This window comes from Festucalex cinctus, chromosome 12 (genome assembly GCF_051991245.1).
Source record: "Festucalex cinctus isolate MCC-2025b chromosome 12, RoL_Fcin_1.0, whole genome shotgun sequence".
NCBI lineage: Eukaryota > Metazoa > Chordata > Actinopteri > Syngnathiformes > Syngnathidae > Festucalex > Festucalex cinctus.
This window is the reverse complement of record NC_135422.1, coordinates 5,192,170-5,213,309: the sequence shown is the minus strand read 5'-3', so window position 1 is coordinate 5,213,309 and position 21,140 is coordinate 5,192,170. Positions and strand designations below refer to the sequence as shown.

The window sequence follows — 21,140 nt, the reverse complement described above, 5'->3', positions numbered from 1 at the left end:
GGTAAAGCCAAGGTTCAAAGTGGAAGCATTACCCCATTAACCGTCATGACTCAGTACCATGGCAACCAGCAGACCCACCTGAGGGCACAACCCTGAGCTTATCCATCAATCACACTTTTATGCAGGTCGGCGTTTACCCATCAGTCACACTCAAGTGAGGAGTGGACACTAAGAACAATGGGAACACTCCTAAATCTCCCCTGATGGGGCGGAGGTCTTGGATAAACGTTTGCGCAGTACACTGTTTTAATTAACTCTCTGTGGAGCTTTATTTCCACAGGAATTCACCTTCTGCTTCTGGCTTCCTTCACACAAAAAAAAAATGGACATCTGGTTTCCAACTGCCACTGTCTGTTTTTCAGCACTTATTGCATTCATAGTCATAGTTAGGGCCACAAGTATTTGGACCGTGATCTCTAATAGGTTGCGATCTGCCCACGAATCTACTTCTTTGTATTCAAAAGTCTTAAAAGGGGACGTCAACCCAGAAATTTCCTTTACAATAATATGTTCTGTACAGTCCCACTAGTCTAAACATGGTATTCTGATTAATATTGCATTTGTGGAATATGAGTTAAGCAGCTAAATCCATCCATTTTTATCGATCCGAGGGGGCGGCCATTTTGCCACTTGCGGTCGACTTTAAATGACATCATAGAGACCAATCACAGTCAGAGATTATTAAGTAGCAATGTTACTAAATTATGCACTAATCTTCTAAATGAAGATTGACCCAGTAGTTCCTGAAATATAAGGGTTCAAAAAGGAAGGTGAGCAGCCCCCATTTTCATTCACTCCGAGCCATTTTCACTGAAGCAACCCCCTTCGCTCTCGGATGTTTTACTGGATTTTGACTGATTTTACAAGGCCCACAGAATATTGTGTTCTATTGCTATAAAAACATGGAACCTACCAAAAGAAAGATGAGAGTCTCTTCATTAGAATATAACTAAGTTTTTATCATTATTTACAAATCTGTTAAAAACTGTGGGGAAAACAACTTTGTTGCAGCATAGCCCTGGTTGATCTCTTATACTCTGCTGCCACTCGCTGGCCGTTTTTGTAATAACTATCATTTTCAGGCTGGATCAAAGCCTGTACTCTCTAGCATAAAAAAAAACACTTTAAAAACCGTATAAGTACATCTTTGGGAAAATGGTAATATTTAAAATAGAACGTATTTATATGTTTTTGGGAGCAAATGAGTTAATGGCATTTCAATTCATTTTACTGGGGAATGTTATTTGATATACAAGTACATTGAGTTACAAACTTGGTCACAGAACAAATAGAATTCATAAGTCAATGTACCACTATATTAATAATTATGTCACTTTGTCCAAATATGTTTGACCCCCTCAAAAAGGGAGTCACTACATAAAATGGAAAACATTTATGTCATAGTTAAGCAAAGTTGAGGGGGGGATTTTTAGTGTATGAACAAGCACAAGAACGTAGTTGAGTCATTTCTTTGCTCCTTCAGAAACACTCCAAGCCCATTAGAAGCATCATCAAAGAGTCATCATGCGAGACGTTTCACTTCATCTGCAGGACTCAAAACTGTGAAATGCATCAATAAATAAAGTGAGACGAGAAAGCGCAGAGTCATGGAGTTTGGATGTTTAGGCATCGTTTGTCAGATGTGGGTCAAACAGGCATAACCTGCTAAGTGCAACGCCAAGCTAGCGTGCAGCCTCCGGAGATAAAATATGTGAAGCATTACAGGCCGGGGCAAATATGTCCATTTTGTTTGGCACCAAGTAGCAAACTAAACCTGAAACCGTGGACAGGAACATCTGCGTTGGTACAGGGGAGCACATGGAGCCCCCAGCCCAAGTGCACTCTGGGACAGGCAGATGTTCACTGTGGCCCGAGGCTACCGGAGATGTATAGGCCTCGGCCATATGGAGGTAGACGGAGGGCTGCGGCTTGTTTCCACAGGCCCACAAAGAGGCCATTCATCAACACAAGCGTAAGGAGTGGGGCGTAGCTTGCCCCCTGCCCCATAAATGGACCACACAACTGAACCCTCCAAAGGGGAAATCCTGCCAGCAAAGAGGTGAACATCTAAAGATTTAAAGAAAGGGGGGGAAGGAGGAGATTTTATGAGCATCTTCAGCTTTAGAATTGTGTTCCTTGACTGTCACAGTGCCATATTGTCGCTTTCGAGGGCACACTGATATTTTTTCAAAGCTTGCCATCGCCGTGTCCCTGTCCCAAGGCTGTTGTCGCTGAGTGAGGCCTCCCGACTGACTCCTCCCACTCTCACCTGTCCCGCTCACAGCTCCAGGCGGCCCTATCTCTCCATCTGCAGCTGTCAGCAGGTCACAGGAGGTGGTGGGAAAGCAGGCTAAACAGGGGATCGGCCATACAAGAAGCCTCCAAACCAGCTACCGGCATTTTTGGCTCTCTGGGACATCACCTAAAATACAGTAAACCCTTGCTGATGGCGGGGAAACGTTCCAAACCCATCGGCAAAAGGTGAAAACAGTTCTTTAAATAAGTGGAAAAACATGCTTGATTCAAGCATTTTATTTGGCGCTACACTACTAGTACAACTTTAGCAGAACCAAATCACATCATGACGTATAGCTGTTTAAGCGGGAAAACTCTTGCCGATTATTATTATGAAAATACCTCATATCAGCTGATATTCTGTCATGGATCGGCTGATTAATCAGTTGGGCCCTAGAAATAATCATAGATTATTATGACCCTTGAAACAAATGCTACTTTAAAACACAAAGGGCAGCATCCACTTAACACTTGTTTGTTGTTTTGACATCAAAATGGTCAACCGAACTATACCAGTAAAGTTGCCGCCCAGCATGTTGTGGCATAACATGGTACTACACTGAAGGCGCGTGACTCTAAATCTGGACTTGCCTATCATGAAAACACTTTGAAAAAAAAAACTGCTTGAAAACAAGCCAAGTCAGAGCTAATTTGACAGCGGCTTTGAGTCAAGCCTGCCACTACACGCTCAACCCAGCGACCTCAGATACCCGCAACTTGGCGGCCGCCAAAAAAGATGCCCCATCCCAAGAGAAGGATTGCTTACACAGGAAGCTTGCCACTTGAGATGTTGAAAAATTAGACCTCAGGAGGTACTGGCAATGAAGCACTTTATGATGAATCACGCAGATCATGTCACTGAATGAATAAATAAAGAGCCGCGTCTGATCGTTTGACATTTTATAAGTTGCGTCTATAGTTAGCAGAAATGACACACACCTCCACTTTTCTCATATACATGAGGTAAACCAATGTAAACAGGACCCAGTAGGCAAGTGGTCCCATGTGACCACCTCAAGTTCAAAAACGGTGCATTAGCAACTAGTAAGTGTGTAGCGTATGTTGTTCTAGTTATTCTGTTCTCCCTAAGCGTCCTTTAAGCTGTTTAATGACATCCCAGTTGGAGCTAACTAAAACTAAACACACGACGATAAGAACGACATGCAAAACATGCTTCGTTTTTAAAACATTGCTAGCCTAGCGCTCATGCTAAAAGCAAATGGATCCCATTCAAATGCTAACACGAAGTTAGCATCGACTTTGCGAGTGTTTTTCCTTCAAATAACGAATAATAAAATTCAATCGCCACTTTCTTCTGTACTCACTTTAAGTGTGTACATCATGGATACACGGCACCACGCTGCCCCCAAGAGGCCAAAACGCACAGGGACAGTCAGTATTTGATCTTTTTTTTCAGTTGCTATAATTTTAGTTTATTCTATTCTTATTTCACTTCCTTATTGTTTTATTTTGTCATTGTCCATTCAAGTTATATTTAAAGTTGAAGTTTCAAGGATTCAAAGAATTTCTTTTATCAAAATTCAAGGATGCAAACATCCAAGGATTTTTTTTTTTTTTCTTAACACACATTTCCACACGACATGGCACAAAATACAATCCATGAAGTCCCAGCTTAGCCAAATAAGGTAAAGTTTAATGCTTTACAGCAGTTGTAAAGATGTAAGAATGGTTTTATTATTGATACATAAATCTATACAATAACCTTGTATACTTCATAAAATTTGTTGATAACATCAGACTATCAGAGAATCTTAATAGCCAAAGTTCGTGCGTGACACCCATTGAAAAGGAATTGGGGGGGGTGGGGCGGTTATTTTATGCATTATAAATATATTTGATTAATCAGCAGATTAATTGGTAATCGGTATTTTCTTCTTCCAAATATTGGTATTTGACTCAAAAAAATGCGTACTGGTCGGTCCCTACTAAATTTGAAGATTTCAATTTTTTTTTTTTTTTCCACTGTGCTTAATCTGAACCTCAAAATTGAGATCCAATACTACACTTTCAATACCAACCACAAAAAAAACAACAACACTCCTCACACTTTGCCAGTGGGCATCAACTTGAAGCTGTTCTGCAATCAGATACAGTGACTTGCCACCATTTAATTAGGCATGCCCGCATGTGTGCCCAAGTGTCAAATCCCAAAGGACATGGGCCTGGTGTCATCATACAAAGGTAATAAATAACACATATCAGGCGCCCTCGGTGACAGGATACAAAATGTGCTGCTGCGCAGTTTAAATTTAGACCGAGCACGCCCTGCAGAAGTTTGATACTGTTTGTGTCGCGTTGCGTTGCATTGCAATGCAACACATTGCATTGCCAGGGAAGGAAGTCAACTTAAGTCCACTGTGGAATGGACACCAACTGAGTGTGAGGTTGACAGCTATTTCAATGGAGGACCATGGAAGAATAGCGGCTCGATTATTCAAAAGAATAATCAATTGTTTTGGTATTTATATATATTTCACCGTCTCAAGCGCCATCATTTCGCTGACTGGATGTACTGTAAGTTCCTTTTGGACAAAACAAAATTTATAAATATAGAGCTATTTATTCATGTCAGCAAAAACATATTGTCGACATTTATTGTATTTTTTTTCTTTTTTTATGAATCAAAACTATCTGAATGTCACCTGTTCTTTTTTTTTTTTTTAAGTTACTTCAAAATTGAAAGTTTCTCTGTTTTTTTAAACAATAATGAGTGACCTGTTAGATGCAATTAGGTTAGATACATTCAAGGAACATGAAATGTAGAGCTGTCAAAATGAATCAATTAATCAACAAGTAATCAAAATTGTCCCAAATCCTCTGATTTCATCATATCAACAGTAATTGTTCACTGATTTTTGTAGTTCTCCATGAACGAGTACAACATCAATCCCCCTTTTTAAAATCACTATACGAATATGAAGTACGAAATAACCACCAATCACTGGTTAATGAACAGTAATCAGAGGGGAAAAATGCTTTTGTAATACACTTTAATGCAAATTCAAATGAATCCAATTCATCAATGGGTAGATTAATCGATTCTAAAAATATTCAATAGCGACAGCACTACATGTTCAAAGCAGAAATTGTTCTAAATAAAAAAATATATAAATTTGAAATTATCTAGGAGTGGTGTGCATCTCACCACAAAACACGATTCAATACCGTTTGAGACGTAAGGTGGAGACGATCCAAGGACGCTTCGATTTGAAAGTGTAACGATTCGATTCGGTGCGACTAGGTGGGATTACGATCCAATTCAATATGGGACCTCTCAGTTTGAGATGCAACAACTTTTTTGTTGTCATTTTAAAATAGATTTAAATGAACTTGTCAGTACTGTAAATGTCCCATTTCCTTCTAAGAAACCGCCAATAAAAGACAATTTGATACGTATCGATTTGTTGTATTAGCATCGTTTAAATCAAAAAACAATTTTCTGTTTTTTGTTGGGGTTTTTTGTTAAACCCCAAGTAACTTGGAATTATTTCAAAACACAATATACAGTATACACAATATTATACTTAAATGGGACTGTCTAGCAATAGCAGCGGCCACCTAAATCTTGTTATCACTCGAAAAGTACATGATGGCTCATGTGATTAGACGTAGCATTATATCTGCAATGTTGTGCCACCATTCATTGGCATATCCAATTTTTAAATCGCTACAAAACTACCTATTGATTGTCAATTCATGAATACTTGTTGCTAAACAATTCAGCCGATTTCTGCCGTGTCGCTCGGTGTGCGACAGGCCTACCTCACTACAAAGGTGACCCAGCAGTGGAACGACTTAAATTGGCTACATTGCAGAATGCTTTTAATTTTCAGCGTACGTTCATGCAGCCAGATTATACTGAGGCTGACCTGATGACAAAGCAAGGCCACTTCCTGATGGGGCAGTCAATAAATAAATAGTAAGGGTTGAAAATATGCTCTCGTCAGGCTGCCGCTATTGTTGCTTATGTGTCCCCTTGTAAATGTAAACGCTGGTACACTGTTGACAAGGTTAAATCTTGCAAAAGTGCCAAGCAAACAGGTTTTACTACCGAACGTCGCTGTGTCAAATTGTGTTTGACTCACTCGTGTAGCTAACTGAGGCAACCAAAATATTAAGACACCTGACATTGGGATGTAGTTGTACGCCACTGCAGGTTACAACCACAATAATAAATATGCTACTGTTAAATTACCACCCCTGTGGTAGTGTCAACCAAAAAAAACAGCACTATTGTCTTTTATGCTAAGTTCTCGGTACACAGGCAAAAAAATATTTGCAAATTAACAAGAAACGAAACTGTCAACATTTCATTCATTTTGTAATATTTTGGTCCTAATGTTATAGGAGGATGGAGTCTACTGGTATATACTACTGAAATCAAGTGAGGTGGTTAAAAGAATGAGAGGGCAGTTTCTTTGTTTAGTACTGCTGATGCCCTTGAGCAAGGCATTGGACCCAAACTGCTCAGGATATAACACTGTTACACTACTTCCACACTTTGCCATTGTCACAACTATTTAAATGATTATTATGGCTATTAGTATTATTACTCGCTTTAAAATCAAATCGCCAGTGTAGTTTACATCTCTACACACAACTGAAAGTGAAAAAAAACAACAACAATGCTTCATTTGCATTTTAGCTATTTAACCACTTGCAGACGCCAACACAATATACGCGCATTTCTTCGTGTTAAATGAGTAAAGACGTTAAATTGGTTATATTATTCTATATTAATTTGTTTGTTAATGTCGTGAGAGTAGTCCGTGTCGTTGAGTCAGTTTGGGCAGTCAAAGTGTAAATAATACTCACAGCGTGTGTCCACACACGTTCACCATCAGCTTGAGCGAAGGGTTCCTGTATTTTGTTGTTTTGCATCTCGGACAGCTTTGGTCGTCCATTTTGTTCCTCTGCAACCGCAAACTGATGGAGATAAAGAGGAATAAATAGCAACAACTTGCAGCTTCGGCGCTCACATTTCCGGCGGGTGACTCTTGTGTTTCATCGGATAAGGTCCGACCGGAAACGAGTATCAAAGGTTCCTCTTTCCTCTCAGCTTCCAAATCGCGAAAGGGCTTATTTTAAAACGAAACTATTTCGTCTTTAGAGACTCTCAAATGTTGTATTTTTACACAGGTTTATTTTCATATCGTCTTAGAGTCACCAAGATATTTTTTATCCTAAAGTCTTTTTGAAACCTTATGCTCAAACCGATGTTTTTGTCCCATATTTTCTGACGCAAAGAAAATGAATGGATGGACAAAGTATGTCGTTATAACACCTGCAAAAACAAACGCTTTCTTTCTTTTTTTTTCTCTTTTTTTAATGGCTCATGTGCATTTACTCAATCGAGTTTGGAAAAGTTATATGTCATCTTAGACTTGGACACGCAAAAAAAGTTGCGTTACGTGCTATTATAATAAACAATACAATAATTTTTATTTGGCTTTTGTGCAGTCATACTAATATTTGCTTTCTAATTTAGTCCGCAACATGCAAGGGGTAAAATATCTGCTATACAAGAATGATTAGTTGTACAACCACAAATATAAACACAATGATACACTGCATTTAATTATCTACTGTGGCAAATTTAACATGATCATTTAGGCATATTTTTGACCATTCATTCAGCTTTTCATAAAAAAAAAAAAAAAGAAGAAGAAGAAAAAAAAATCCAGCTTTTCATCACATCGGCTAGTACGGGGGGGGGGACATAGGCTACAGGTCCATTTCTTCGATTATTGTTATAATCGGCTAGTTCAGACTTTATTTATTTATTATTTTTTGTAACTCAGTTCACTAATTTAGCAAAACAGGAACACTTTTGCCTATAGGACCAATGACTGAAAATCGTAAAAATCCATTATTGACAAACAATAGGCATGATTTTTTTTCCCCCTTAAAAAAAGAGGGGGTGGGGGGTACAGTGAATATGTGGTGTCTTGCGCAAATTATGCACATATAGTTCCCCCCAAAATATGAGTGAATAGATGAACTACAGAATTTCAAACCGCGAATAATGTACTTATTTCTAAATGTTTTATGTTCACTAAAAGATGAATCCGTGCTTTGAATTTATAGTCTTTTTTTTTAAACACAAGTTTACTTAAATAAGTTCTTCCAGCTCTGCAAATAATTTTACATTACTTCAACTGAGAAAATATTCACGATGAACTCAAGCGCATACAGTTTCGTTGTCTGCTTTTGCGACTCAAAAAAACCCAAAATAAAAAAAAAACAAAACAAAAAAAACTGGCACCTGTTGACAAACTCATTCCCACGCTCGTAGAAGTGCTCACCTTGCACAGACTGCACAGTACAGGTGAGCTCGCTGTTGGGACTACAGTACAGCGGAGCTTGCATGACAGCTGAAAAGCAAACATTCGAGTCCTCGGTATCCGCGTCGCTCCTCCCCTCCGCGGGGCCCTCGGCGGCCAATAGCGTGGCGGTGCCGCGCATAGACTTCGGCGTGTCTCCTTCCACTTGCAGTCGGCGTGGAGTAAAAAGTCACGTTGGGAGGCGAGAGGGGAGAGAGGGAGAGGGGAGAAGTATCTACTTACAGCTGCTGTCAGATATCCGATCGCCTTCGCATGGCGAGGAGGTAACCTGATCGAGCTGGGAGGAGGAGTGACTCGACCAGGGAAGCCTTGAAGCCAAAAAAAAAATAAAAATGTCTTCTTCTTCAGCCGGAGAAGTCACGAGAGCAAATGACATCAAGAGAGAAAATGTGAAGGAGTTAGACAAGCGGGACTGCATCAAGCTTGTGGCGCTGGAGGCGGCCGAATTGTCCATGGAGCGAGCGGCGCCCAACGCGGACGCGGTGCGCACGGAGCTGCTGGTGAGCGCCGCCTCCTCGTTGGCCTTCTCCCCGGAGCAAGTGGCGTGCGTGTGCGAGGCTCTGCAGCAGGGGGGCAACGTGGACCGCCTGGCCCGTTTCCTTTGGTCCCTGCCCCAGAGCGACCTGCTGCGCGGCAACGAAAGCATCCTGAAAGCCCAAGCCCTCGTCGCCTTCCACCAGGCTCGTTATCAGGAGCTCTACAGTATTTTGGAGAACCACAGCTTCAGCCCGTCCAACCACACCTTCCTGCAGGATCTGTGGTACAAGGCCCGCTACACAGAAGCGGAGAAGGCGCGGGGGAGACCCCTGGGCGCCGTGGACAAGTACAGGATCCGAAGAAAGTACCCTCTCCCCAGGACTATCTGGGACGGCGAGGAGACGGTGTACTGCTTCAAGGAGAGGTCCCGGAACGCACTCAAGGACCTGTACAACCAGAACCGGTACCCCTCTCCGGCCGAGAAGCGCAATCTCGCCAAGATTACGGGACTCTCCTTGACCCAGGTCAGCAACTGGTTCAAGAACAGGAGGCAGAGAGACAGAAATCCGTCCGAGGCCCAGTCCAAAAGGTGAGATCAACATGAAGCACCTTGCGCGTAATTCTCCAATTCACAAATTCGCTTTCTGCGCGATTTATGAAACTCATCGGCGTCATAACTGAGGAAAAATTACTATATACGTTTAAAAGATGTGGAGCACGTTTGTAGTGTTTTGAAATATGAACTGGTTGCCATTCAGATCCGGTTTCAAGTGTGGCGTGGAAACCAACTATAACGCTCATACACACACTGCACATAGAATTGGTTACTTTAGAAGCTTTATTGAGGTGTGTTTAATTTAGCTATTAATCCATTTTGCGCGTTAGCATGCGTGTGGAGACCGAAAGTCAACAATGTTATTATTTAATCACTGAATATCTGCTCCTTTCATGTGGCTCTGTCTTGTGCGTGAGAGAGAGAGAGAAAGAGAAAGAGACCTTTTTTTAACTCTCACAATAACACACAGAAGATGGTTACCTGCTAAAATCCAATATAACGTTATTATTCAGTGGAAGCCACACTTGTCTTATCTGTTCTTGGAGGAGTAATTGTAGGAGGAGGAGGAGGAGATGAGGGGGGCTGTTAAGGGAGTTTTTCCCCTTTGGTGGGTGGGGGTGCAGCTGTTAGAATCAATCTTAAGACAGCTCACAAAATTAAATAAGTAAACTACATCGCAAATCCACATTTTAAAAACAGTCAAACAGATTCTTTTCAAATGTAACCGTAAAATGATTGTTACATTCCGAGTGAAGGCCGAAGAACATTTGAAGCCATTTGTTTTGTGTCACGCCACCATCAGCGGCGCTGCTGGCTGTTTTTTTTTTTTTTTTTTTATCACACCAGAATTTATTGCGCCAAATGGTTGCACGCTTGTTGACGCTGGTCGTCTCTCCATGAGGCAGGAGGGCAACGCATTCCCAAGCATTCTGCTCTTCAAAGCTGTGTGTAGCCTCATAACACAACAACAAATGTGACCCACTGCGACTCTTGCATGCAACGTGAACAGCACTGGAAATTAAACTCGTGTTTAGAAATGTATATATGAGCATAATGGTAAATTGTTTAATGTAATATTATTTGTTATTGTGCCTCCCAGTGAATCTGATGGAAACCACAGCACAGAGGATGAGTCCTCCAAAGGTCAAGAAGAATTGTCACCCAGGCCCCTCTCCAACTCGTCAGATGGTGTTATCACTCATGGGACACTTCCCATTCAAACGGGGCCCCTGGACAGTGGGGTAGTCATCCAGCAAATCGGGGACATCAAAATGCCTGCTGGACCCAACAGCGGGGGGCTCTACAATGGAAGCCTGGTCACCAATAGCACCCCCTCGACGTTTCACAACGGCGGCTCGTCTTACCTGCACTCACCTGGGAACATCCTCTTCAACGGGCTCAATTTGGGCATCCAGCCTCTGGCGTTCAACTCTCTGAGGCCGTCCGGAGGGGTGCTGCTGGGAGGCTCCGGAGAGGACATGCAGGAGAAAGGACTGGGAGGCTCAGCTGAGGACTCGGCCCTGCAGTACGCCTCCCCTTATTCGGGCTGTGTGAACGGAGGGCCCGTGAAGCTGGAGGGGGTTCACACCATGGCCGCCCAGAACGGGGGCTCCTCCGTGCTGACCTTCAGCTCCTCGCTGGGCGGCTACAGCTTGGTGCAGGTACCCGGCGGCGTGTCTGACAGTGATGGAGGCTCGCTGCTTAACAGCGACGTCGGTCTTCCTCCCCTGCAGCTCTCTTCCTCGTCCTCTTCCTCTTCAATCACACAAGGTCGGTTCTGTGAGACATTAAGTCATTTTTAACTGGAGTTTACACTTGGATAATAGTGTACTTTAAAAGGGAGGTCAACCCAAAAATTATTTACAATATGTTCTATGTGCACCCACAAGTCAAAACACGGTATTCTGATTAATATTGCACATGTGGAATATGAGTTAAGCAGCAAAATCAACCCATCTTTATGATTCTCAGGGGGCGGCAATTTTGTCACTTGCTGTCGACTTAAAATGACATCACAGTTGCTTAGGTAACGAGCAATCATGGCTCGGGTTCAGAAAAACTGGTGAGCCATGATTGGTCGTTACCTGAACAACCGTATTGCTATTTTTTGTCAATAGCAAGTGGCAAAATCCACCCGTTTTTATGAATCTCAGGGGGCGGCCATTTTGTCACTTGGTGTCGACTGAAAATGACATCACAGTTGTTCATGGCTTATGGAACGAGTAATCTCGGCTCATCTTCAGAAAACAGGTGAGCCATGATTGGTCATTACTTGAGCAACTGTGTAGCAAGTGGCAAAATGGCTGCCACCTGAGATGGATAAAAGCAGGTATAAAAAGGGGAAAATGAGAGGAAAAAAATATTTCCAAGAATATGTTCCATGCAGCCCAACTAGTTGAAAAGCAGTATTCTGATAAATATTGTGTTTGTGGAATATGAGTTAAGCAGCCAAATCCACCCAGTTTTATCCATCTCAGGGGGCAGCCATTTTGCCGCTTACTGTATTGGAAAATGACATCACAGCAGTTCAGAACTCAGGTTACGACCTATCATAGCTCAGCTGTTTCTGAGTTTGGTCATGTGGCATTCACAACCTGAGCCGTGATTGGTCATTACTTGAGCCCTGAGCAACTGTGATGTCATTTTCAAAATGGCCGCCACTGAGATGTATAAAAACGGATGGATTTTGCTGCTTGACTCATGTTCCACAAACGTAATATTAATCAGAATGTTATGTTTAGACTAGGGGGAGCACATACGACATATTACTGTAAAGAAAATTTTTGCATTGACTTCCCCCTCTAAACTAGCTTAAAAAAAAAACAAACCAGTGTGGAAAAGAGGCACCCGCTCCCCGGACATAGAAAATGCTTTGAAAAGCCCAGAGATGAATAAAAAACAAGTCGCCATCACTCATCATCGTGGCGCTCTTGATCTTCAGAGCCGGGGAGTAGAGAAAACATGGTTCAGGCAATCAGAGGCTATGAAATGCACTAAGAGGGAACAGCGAATATGCCATTACAGCACTTACTTTGACATTGAGCAGAGAATCCACGCCAGGAGGAATTGAAAGGAAAAACAGAAAGTGCAGCTTGCTGTTGAGGCACCACAGACTCACACAAAACGTGTGCGAGACGCACAACAGCAGCCTTGAGGCCGAGGCCACTCAATCAAACATGCGAATAATATGAGAAGTGAGAGTGGATTTACTGTTTGGTGACGTCAGTGTCGGTGTGTTTTCGTCTGGCCACAGGTACGATCGCTCTGAACGACGTTGCGGTGAGCTCCTCCAGCGACGAATCCTTTCAGCAGCAGGACAAGCTGTCCATGACCTCCATGCACCACAGCACCGTCCTCTACAATATGAGCAACCAGCAGCCCATCAAGAAGGAGCCTCTGGAGGGAGGCGTCTACTCCTCGTACCACCACGGGCTCCACCTGGACCCGAGCGGGCAGCTGGGCTACTCGACCCCCAGCTCGGAAGAGGCGCCGTCCAGCCAAGCGCCGGTCTCCGCCACCTCGTCCAGCCCCGAGGTCTACACCACGCTCACCGTCAGCGCGCCGCTTATGGCCCAAACGAACCGGAGCGGTCACCACCTCCAGCCCGCCGAGTACCTCAGGGGACACGAGGTGCGGGCGGCCCAGCCCTCGCACCTGATGGGCCCCTGCATGGACAACGACTACATGAGTCTGTCGGAGAACAAGGTGGACAACACGGGGCCGGCGGGCGTGACCGCCATGGTGCGGGCCATGTGCGGCGATATGGAGCATGTGGAGGGGAAGGAGCTAGCCAAACTACAGACAGTGCAGATGGAGGAAGACATGGCTGACCTTTAACCTTAAAGGAGAAGCACTCATGTCCATGCAAGCAGTAATAATCTTTTGTGTGTGCGTGTGTGTGTGATTTAGTTGTTTTTTTTTAATCATAAATTTCTTTTATCTGTTAATTTATTTGACAATACTGTTGACTCCTACTAATGCACTCAAGTAAGACAGAAGACCTGTTAGCAGGTCTGGACATTTATGCAAAATATAGTTAACAATTTTAAACGGGAGGAAGTCAACCCTTTTTTTTTTTTTTTTTTTTTTTTTTTTTTAACAATATTATGTTTAATATGCCCATACTGCTCTAACCACGGCATTCTGATGAATATTTGTGTCTGTGGAATATGAATTAAGCAGTAAAATCTAGCTGTTATTGATCAATCGCAGGAGGCAGCCATTTTGCCACCTGCAGTCAACTGAAGATGACATCACTGTTGCTAGGGGCTCAGATAACGGCTCACCTGCGCTCTAAATACAATTGAGTCAAAAATAACCCAAATTAGGTCAAGAATGGATAAACCCAAGGTTTTAGGTTATTCAACCCCAAATGTTGGGCCAAATTAAATGATAACCCACAGGGTAAAGCATTTTTTTTTTGTGGGTTATTTATTTGACCCAACATTTTAGATTAGTAGTATAACCCACTTGAATTGGGTAAAAAAATGAACGGACCCAACTTTTTGAGGTATTAAACCCAAAAAGTCAAATCAAATTAAAAACACACAAGAAACCAATTTTGGGTTGTTTTGTGGGTTATTTATTTGACCCAACTTTTTCCATTAATTGAATAACCCGCTTGAATTGGGTCAAAAATAACCCAAATTAAGTTAAGAATGAACCATCCCAACATTTTGGGTTGTTTAACCTAAAAATTTGGGCCAAATTAAATAAATAAGACACATGGTAAAGCATTTTTTGTGGGTTATTTATTTGACCCAACATTTTGGATTAATTGAATAACCCGCTTGAATTGGGTTTTAAAAGGAAAAAAAAAAAAAAAAAAAAAAAAAAAAAAGAACTGACCCAACTTTTTTAGTTATTTAACCCAAAAAGTTGGGTTAAAAAGATTTTGGGTTAATTGAATAACCCAAGTGGATTATCCAATTAAGAACCGATCCAAATTTTTTTTTTAGTTATTTAACTCAAAAATTTGCATCAAATTAAATTAACAACGCACAAGCAACCCAAATATATGGGTTATTTTGTGGGTTATTCACTTGACCCAACTTTTTGGGTGAATTGAATAACCCAACGGTTTTTAGTGTGCGGCTTCCGAGTTTGGTCATGTGACATTTGCATTGTTACACTACCTGAGCCCTGTACAGCTGTGATGTCATTTTCAGTTCAAGTGGCAAAATGGCTGCCCACTCAGATGGATCAAAACAGGTATATTTGCTGCTTAATTCATATTCCACAAACGCAACATTAATCAGAATACCATGTTTAGACTATAGTGGGGCTTTGTGCAACATATTGTAAAGAACACTTGTGGGTTGACTTTGCCTTTAAAAACAAGCTCTGTTCTTCACATGAAATGTCAGGACAACTCATTGCAGAAGTCGCCGAATGTTGTTTGAGCCGTGTTTAAAAGTGCAGTTTTACAGGCAACACCTGCTACTTCCTGTTGAGTGGACTTGATTTGCCCAAGCAGGTGCTGGCATGCCGCAAGTCACATGACCAGGATGTTCCTCCAAACTAAATGCGTCATCTGGGTCAAACCAAAAAGGTCATTCGTAGGGGGAAGAGGGGGAGCGAGTCTGCGGACGTGGGCCAGTTTTACTGAAGGACTGCGCACATGTACGGACAAGATGTCATTCAACACATAAAGCTGCTCATTTCGGACAAAGTGCCCTTCAGTAAGCACCTTAAATTGCCTCTGGAGTCTCAAAGATGAATGTACCTTTTTTGGGGGGCATTTGCACTACCATCGCGACACGATACGGGCTTCAATGTTGTTTTGGACAGGCCTCAACAAATGCACACGTTTCAGAAGCGAAAGCTATCTTCACAAGCCTCGTCGTCATTTAATTGAAAACTGTGGGTTTGACATGTCATTCGTATGTCGCTGCAGCTATAAGTTAAATAGGTGTGACGATGCTATATGCTTTCTCGTGTTTCATTTTAACGTGCCTCTTCAAAAGTCGGCGATTCCGACGCTCGTAACTATGCTTCCCAAACGGATCAGGAACAAAAAGGGACAGAAGTAGTTTTTTTTAAACTGAGAATTTTTGCGAGGTTTATTCGTCATAAGGTTATGGACATTTTTTTTTTGTCTTTTAGCTTTTTACATTGTGAATAACACTGAAAGGAAGCTGTGCAATCTGAAGGCAAGACCTCAGATTCAGAGATTTTCCACCGCCTCCACCACTGCTGTCACTGGAATATTTGTTGGGTGGCAGATTAGGAAAAGACAAGAGAATGTGGAGGCCATTTGTCAAGTGAGTCGGGTACTTTTTTTTTTTTTTTTTTTTAACCATGGGAGCCCACATTCTCCCTGTCATACATGAATGACCATTATAGCACATTTCAGCCTTGCGGCCAACTCACAGCATTCAAATCTCTGAGTGCATTACACTTCGTTTTTTTGTTTTTGTTTCGTTAACGGACTCAAGTGATTTAACTTCATATACAAGAAGTGAGTGATGGGCAATTTTTTTTTAACTTAGTTTGAACTATATGTTTGTTATCTGAAATTATGTGAATGTATTTTTCTAAATCTGTGTAATGCAATAAAAGTCTATATTTATAAAAAGAGTTAAAGGCAGTTCTGATCCTTGGAAAAGAAAGTAAAAGAAAAAAACAAACAGCGTTTGACCTCTGTGTCGGATCGACACATGTCTGCGCGCAGCTTCATGACAGACAAAAGACACAGAGCATATGTCTCTCCAACATTTAAGTAGCCAAATTGTGAGGATGAGGGGGAAACTGGCGCGCTATAATCCAGCGAGCCTGCTGCCGCTTGCTCTCTCTGCAAGTGATCGTTTGCACATGCCTGGCAACCTGGACTTCATTAGCCCTCCTTTTCTCATCTCAGCCTCTGTAATTCAAATAAACAGCAATGAGATTTCCAGAGGTAAAGCCTTTTGGGGTGGGGGGTCTACAGCTCCAATCCAACGGCCCTTCCCTGGGCGAAGGCCAAACAACCCCCCCCCCCCCCCTTCCAAACAATCCTCCTCCTCTCTGCGCGCGATCGACATGTGGAAGAATGAATCTGAGGTGCTGTCACTCACATCCACAGAGAGCCTGAACTCCTCACATGGCTTGAGGGGATTCTCTGGAAATTCACAAATTCCCACCAAATGTGTGTCCGCACTCCCCACCAAACCAGAGATAAGAATGAGGCCAGAATTGACAAGAGGACAAACGAGAAGGGATTTGACTTTATCCGCAGAGTGTCTGCGGTGGATTATTGGCATTCAGGCCCAAGGAATTGGATGTGATCGAACTGGTAGTGCACATAAACAGAGGCTATTTGTCTGCGCTCATTGTTGGAGCAAAGGCAGGAAGGGAGGGCGAGGCTGGGGTAAAGTTACCTGCGCACAGGTGACCTCGTCGCCATGGGCAGCGGATTAGCTGATTGTTAGGTATCGGGTGACCCCCGTCCCTCTTGCAATATTGAAGAGACTGAAAACAGCTTTGTTGTAGGCCGGAACAATATCCCGTTTGCCATCTCACGCACAGGGGAAGAAAAATTCAACCTCGGTTTATAGTCAAAAATCTGACACATATTTACCAATGTAAAACATACATACAGAAAAAATAAAGCAGGGAGCTCCCCCCCAGAACCTTGTCCTTATTAAAAACACTGACCTTTGACCTTTCAGATGCTTTCAAAGCTGACATTTAATGCGGCGCAGCAGACTGCAAGCCATATGTAACATGACCTGGGGAGCACGGTACTCCGCTGCTCCACGTCCCACTAATGAGAGGGCAGGGGTCGGCGGGTACCAGCCTGGCTGGTCGAGACCCACCACTACTGGACTGCTTCCCGCTGCTGCCGGCCCCGAGGAAAGTTGAGCTCTCCCCAGGCTGCTGGGAGCTGCTGTTTGGAGGAACAATATTGAGGAATAAGGAGCTAGTGTGGGAAAGATGGCAGACGAGACCTGTGTTGCTTACGGTTGATGGAACGGGGTGAGGGGTGGAGGGGTTAAGACTAACAAGTCCTTCAACAATAACGACCATATTGGTCGTTTTACCCTACCTTCACGACGACCGAGTTCCGTTCATGTGCTTTTGTTGTAGCAAAAAAAATAAAATATGGCGGCTGACGTAGTCTTTGCTCATAAAACCGAACAATTACGTTAAATAACGAGTTCTAAAGGACAGGACATTTAATTTTGTAGGCTACGTAGATTCTAAAACAACCTGCTAGTGGACGACAGCGCCATTATAAGTGTGAATATTTCTTGCCATTCCCGAATCCTTCGGTGCCCTCCGCCATGTTGAAACTTGAAAGGTTCTCTCAACTCGGAAACTCGGTTATCAAAATAAATTCACTTTCACGTGCAATGCTCTACTCAATATGTGGTATTTACCATCATTTCGACACCACATGAAATGAGCCATGAACCAAAATTGTCTCGTTAATACGCAACACACAAAGGAGTTGTGTGAAAGTATTGTCTTGGCGCCCCCTCCCTGCCGGCACGCACACAAGAGCGTCACAATTATCTAGTTCTGTTTGTGTTTTTCAGCTCGTGCTGTTTGTTTATTTCTTCACCCCCCCCAAAAAAAGCCCCCATCCCCGACCCCTAACAAAATAGTTTGCTTGTGGTGTGTTTACGGACCGCAGTGCCGTAAACGCGCCGAGGTTGTAATTGCAACGCATTTGTGGAGTCCAGGCCTCTGGAGGAAATGCGTAATGATTTTGATGGGGGAGGGGGGGTCGAAGCCCAGCGCACTTGTAGCAGGTCTAATTTTCCAACATGACAGGAAACTCTGTTAAGCTGATAATTGCAGCTCCAATTTCATTTAACTCACTCATGTCAACAGTTGTGTTGTGTTTGGGGAGAAGGGGTTGCCTTTTTATTTGGGATATACGGAACACACTAAACCTAAAGGGCGTAATTGATTTGCCAATTAACATTCATGGACATTAGTGGCTTAGAAATGCACATCCTTTTCTCTTGAATTTATTCCACTTCCCGCAAAGGCCAGAAAAAAAAAAAGTCAGACAAAACTAAACTCCCCTGCAGGACTTTATCTGGCTAATTTAAACAGCATCAGCGCTGTTCCACTCAATGCAGCTGAAATAGCACTTTGGATTTAGATGGAGTGAAAACCATCTGTGAGCCGTTTCACTTTTCCTCCATATTTTACAAATATAAACCCTCCTATACGGGGAAGCCTTTTGATGGTGACGTTTTTATGAAGCGTACACTTGTGTGTTCCCGCTCGAGCCTCTCTTATTTTCCCTCCTCTCGACTGGAGTGAAATGTAGCATTTCATTGGTTTCCCTGGCAACGCTTGGCGCAAACAACTTTGCCCCCAATGGGATTATTAATAATGGATACGTTTGGTATAATTGCACAGGGCAGCTCAGGTGTATTTTAGCGGGTGAAAACGAACGCTGAAATGTTTGTTATTGTGTTGTCCCTCACACTTGCACGGGACACTTAAGAGGAATCCCTGCAAATCATATTGAGAAAACACGAACAAGCGATGGCCTGTAGTATCCCCGAGTATTGCATTACTTCCAGGGGTAAAATGGGTGGAGAGTGGGGGGCTCAGCTCTGGCCGTGGCCGATGGAGAGTCGACATCTTGAAATAATTTCGCCCCCCGGGCTGCTCGGGTTAAAGGAGGAGGCGCGTCGCAATGTGGTAGAGATATTAGAGAAACCCGAGAGCTGCTCATCACACAGCTCATTCACTCAAGCTTTTACAAAGGCAGTCACATATGTCCTTTTGTTATACTGTCCGGCAACGTGCATCCACATGTGTTTATACACACACATCAGGTCAGATTGCAACGCAAAAACCAAATCATTTGCATGTTTTATTTTTCTTTGTTGAATATGTCAATATGATCAATGTCACATTGTTGTGTTTCTGTACCTTTTATGATAAGACTTAATATATATTTTATACTTATGCATTATTATTATTATTATTATTAATGTGACTCTGTCAGCACCATTTAAAAAGGTAGTAGCACCACGACTATATAGAAGCTCCACCTTCAAACACGAGTGAGGGTCGAGAAAGACCCTACAACGCCTGTGGGGACATATCAATAATAATAATAGCAATAATAATAATAATAGTAATAATAATAATAATAATAATAATACTGCTATGAAAAACGTGAACTCACAAATGTTCACAATAAATAAAAATAATTAATATTGGCAGAATTTTAATGTTTCTTTCCATATTTTCCTCAGAGAAGTTGGACTAATGCATGAAAAAGGACCCGCAACCTTCTATTGGAAAGCTGCTGGTTTGTTTTGGAGCGTGGCCAAGTGCTCTTGAGCAAAACAACTCTGACATCCATGCGCATTCTAGCACTCTAAAAAGACATTTAACATCCACAGTGTTATTTGCATTAGTTTCAATAAACATACTATAGAATTACTGTATTTGCAAACAACTAATATTGATAAAAATCGTAAAAACAAAAACTAAATGAAATAACTTCAATAATAAATAAATGTACAAAAAAAAATCACAACAGACAAGTTTGACCACAAGAGACACTTATTATGAATAAATAGATTTTGATTACTTCCACTTCGGGGGTAAAAAAACAAAACAAAAAAAAACCACTATTGAATTATTTGAGCGAACCATATGAATCCAAAAACTTCGGCCTTATTTTTAATGTTAAGTTGAATCCATTTGGAGCCAAAACCATGCATGCTCTATAAGAATATGAAAAAGGGGAATCCGGTTTCAAGACTGTGCATGGTGCAGACAGAGAAATGTGATCCTTGAGGCTCGAACCAACAACTGCTGCAGCACACGGACCAATGTGGTACCCAGAACTCATTTACTAATGGATCGGTTTAGAGTTTCAACTGCACCGAAAAACGCTGCAGGAGCCACTACGGTGTCGGTCTAATCTCTGCGACACAAATGATAATTCAGGAGCAAACCTACAAAAACATGAGAGAGAAAAATAAAGGAGGAAACAGATAACTCATCGTGATATTATTATTATTTTTTTTTACGTGCATGGACATAATTCAACAGACGCCATGAATATAAATTTGAAATGTCAGGCTTCATTTTTTAAAAAGATACGATACGCCTATTTCTCAATTTAATGCGACAGAGTTGCACTGAGATTGTTTTTGGACTGTGCAGCACTATATATCAAAATGAATCATATCAGTGGTTCGTTTTTTTTTTTTTTTTTAAGATAGTAAATGTAATGCTTGAGAGTTGCATTGAGATTTGTTTTTGTAGTGAACAGCCGTTTAATGAATCGTGTCAGGGTCTCACAACTCACACACACACACACACACACACACCCCTACACACATACACACTGGTGGTCTATGGGCCGTTTGGCAGGTTGTGGTTTGTCATATAAAAGACGTGCTTACTGGTAGTCTACACCAAACCTAACCGTCATGAACTTATTAAATTATATCACCCCATAAAATAAACGGCCACGGTAA

The 21,140-nt window shown here is 42.2% G+C and overlaps 2 protein-coding genes and 1 long non-coding RNA gene across 4 annotated transcripts in view; 1 reads left to right on the top strand and 2 right to left on the bottom strand.

The window, feature by feature from the left end:
* mnat1 (MNAT1 component of CDK activating kinase) overlaps nucleotides 1-7,358 on the bottom strand; it is a 35,028-nt gene extending 27,670 nt beyond the window's left edge. The window contains exon 1 of the mRNA XM_077538568.1: nucleotides 7,132-7,358. Coding sequence (XP_077394694.1) covers nucleotides 7,132-7,220 — 89 coding nt within the window. The 5' untranslated portion in view covers nucleotides 7,221-7,358. The remainder of the gene's footprint in view (nucleotides 1-7,131) is intronic.
* Nucleotides 7,359-8,865: 1,507 nt separating this feature from the next.
* six4a (SIX homeobox 4a) lies at nucleotides 8,866-13,770 on the top strand. Its single transcript, XM_077539671.1, has 3 exons — nucleotides 8,866-9,726; nucleotides 10,793-11,463; nucleotides 12,947-13,770. Exons 1-3 carry the CDS (start codon nucleotides 8,993-8,995, stop codon nucleotides 13,528-13,530), a joined length of 1,989 nt encoding a protein of 662 aa, XP_077395797.1. The 5' UTR covers nucleotides 8,866-8,992; the 3' UTR covers nucleotides 13,531-13,770.
* LOC144032032 (uncharacterized) overlaps nucleotides 10,020-21,140 on the bottom strand; it is a 47,191-nt gene continuing 36,070 nt past the window's right edge. Inside the window, exons 3-5 of one of the 2 annotated variants that reach the window (XR_013287667.1) lie at nucleotides 11,318-11,470; nucleotides 11,058-11,239; nucleotides 10,020-10,993 (exon numbers count right to left, since the gene is read on the bottom strand). This is a non-coding gene — a long non-coding RNA (uncharacterized LOC144032032). Of the gene's footprint in view, nucleotides 10,994-11,057; nucleotides 11,471-21,140 lie in introns of both variants that reach the window. The other variant, XR_013287666.1, reaches the window with a different exon arrangement.

Excerpts from the sequence above, each read along its gene's own strand:
- six4a (XM_077539671.1), top strand. The coding sequence starts at position 8,993 with ATGTCTTCTTCTTCAGCCGGAGAAGTCACGAGAGCAAATGACATCAAG. Across the intron at positions 9,727-10,792 it reads TCCGAGGCCCAGTCCAAAAG|TGAATCTGATGGAAACCACA; the intron begins GTGAGATCAACA and ends TGTGCCTCCCAG. Across the intron at positions 11,464-12,946 it reads TTCCTCTTCAATCACACAAG|GTACGATCGCTCTGAACGAC; the intron begins GTCGGTTCTGTG and ends GTCTGGCCACAG.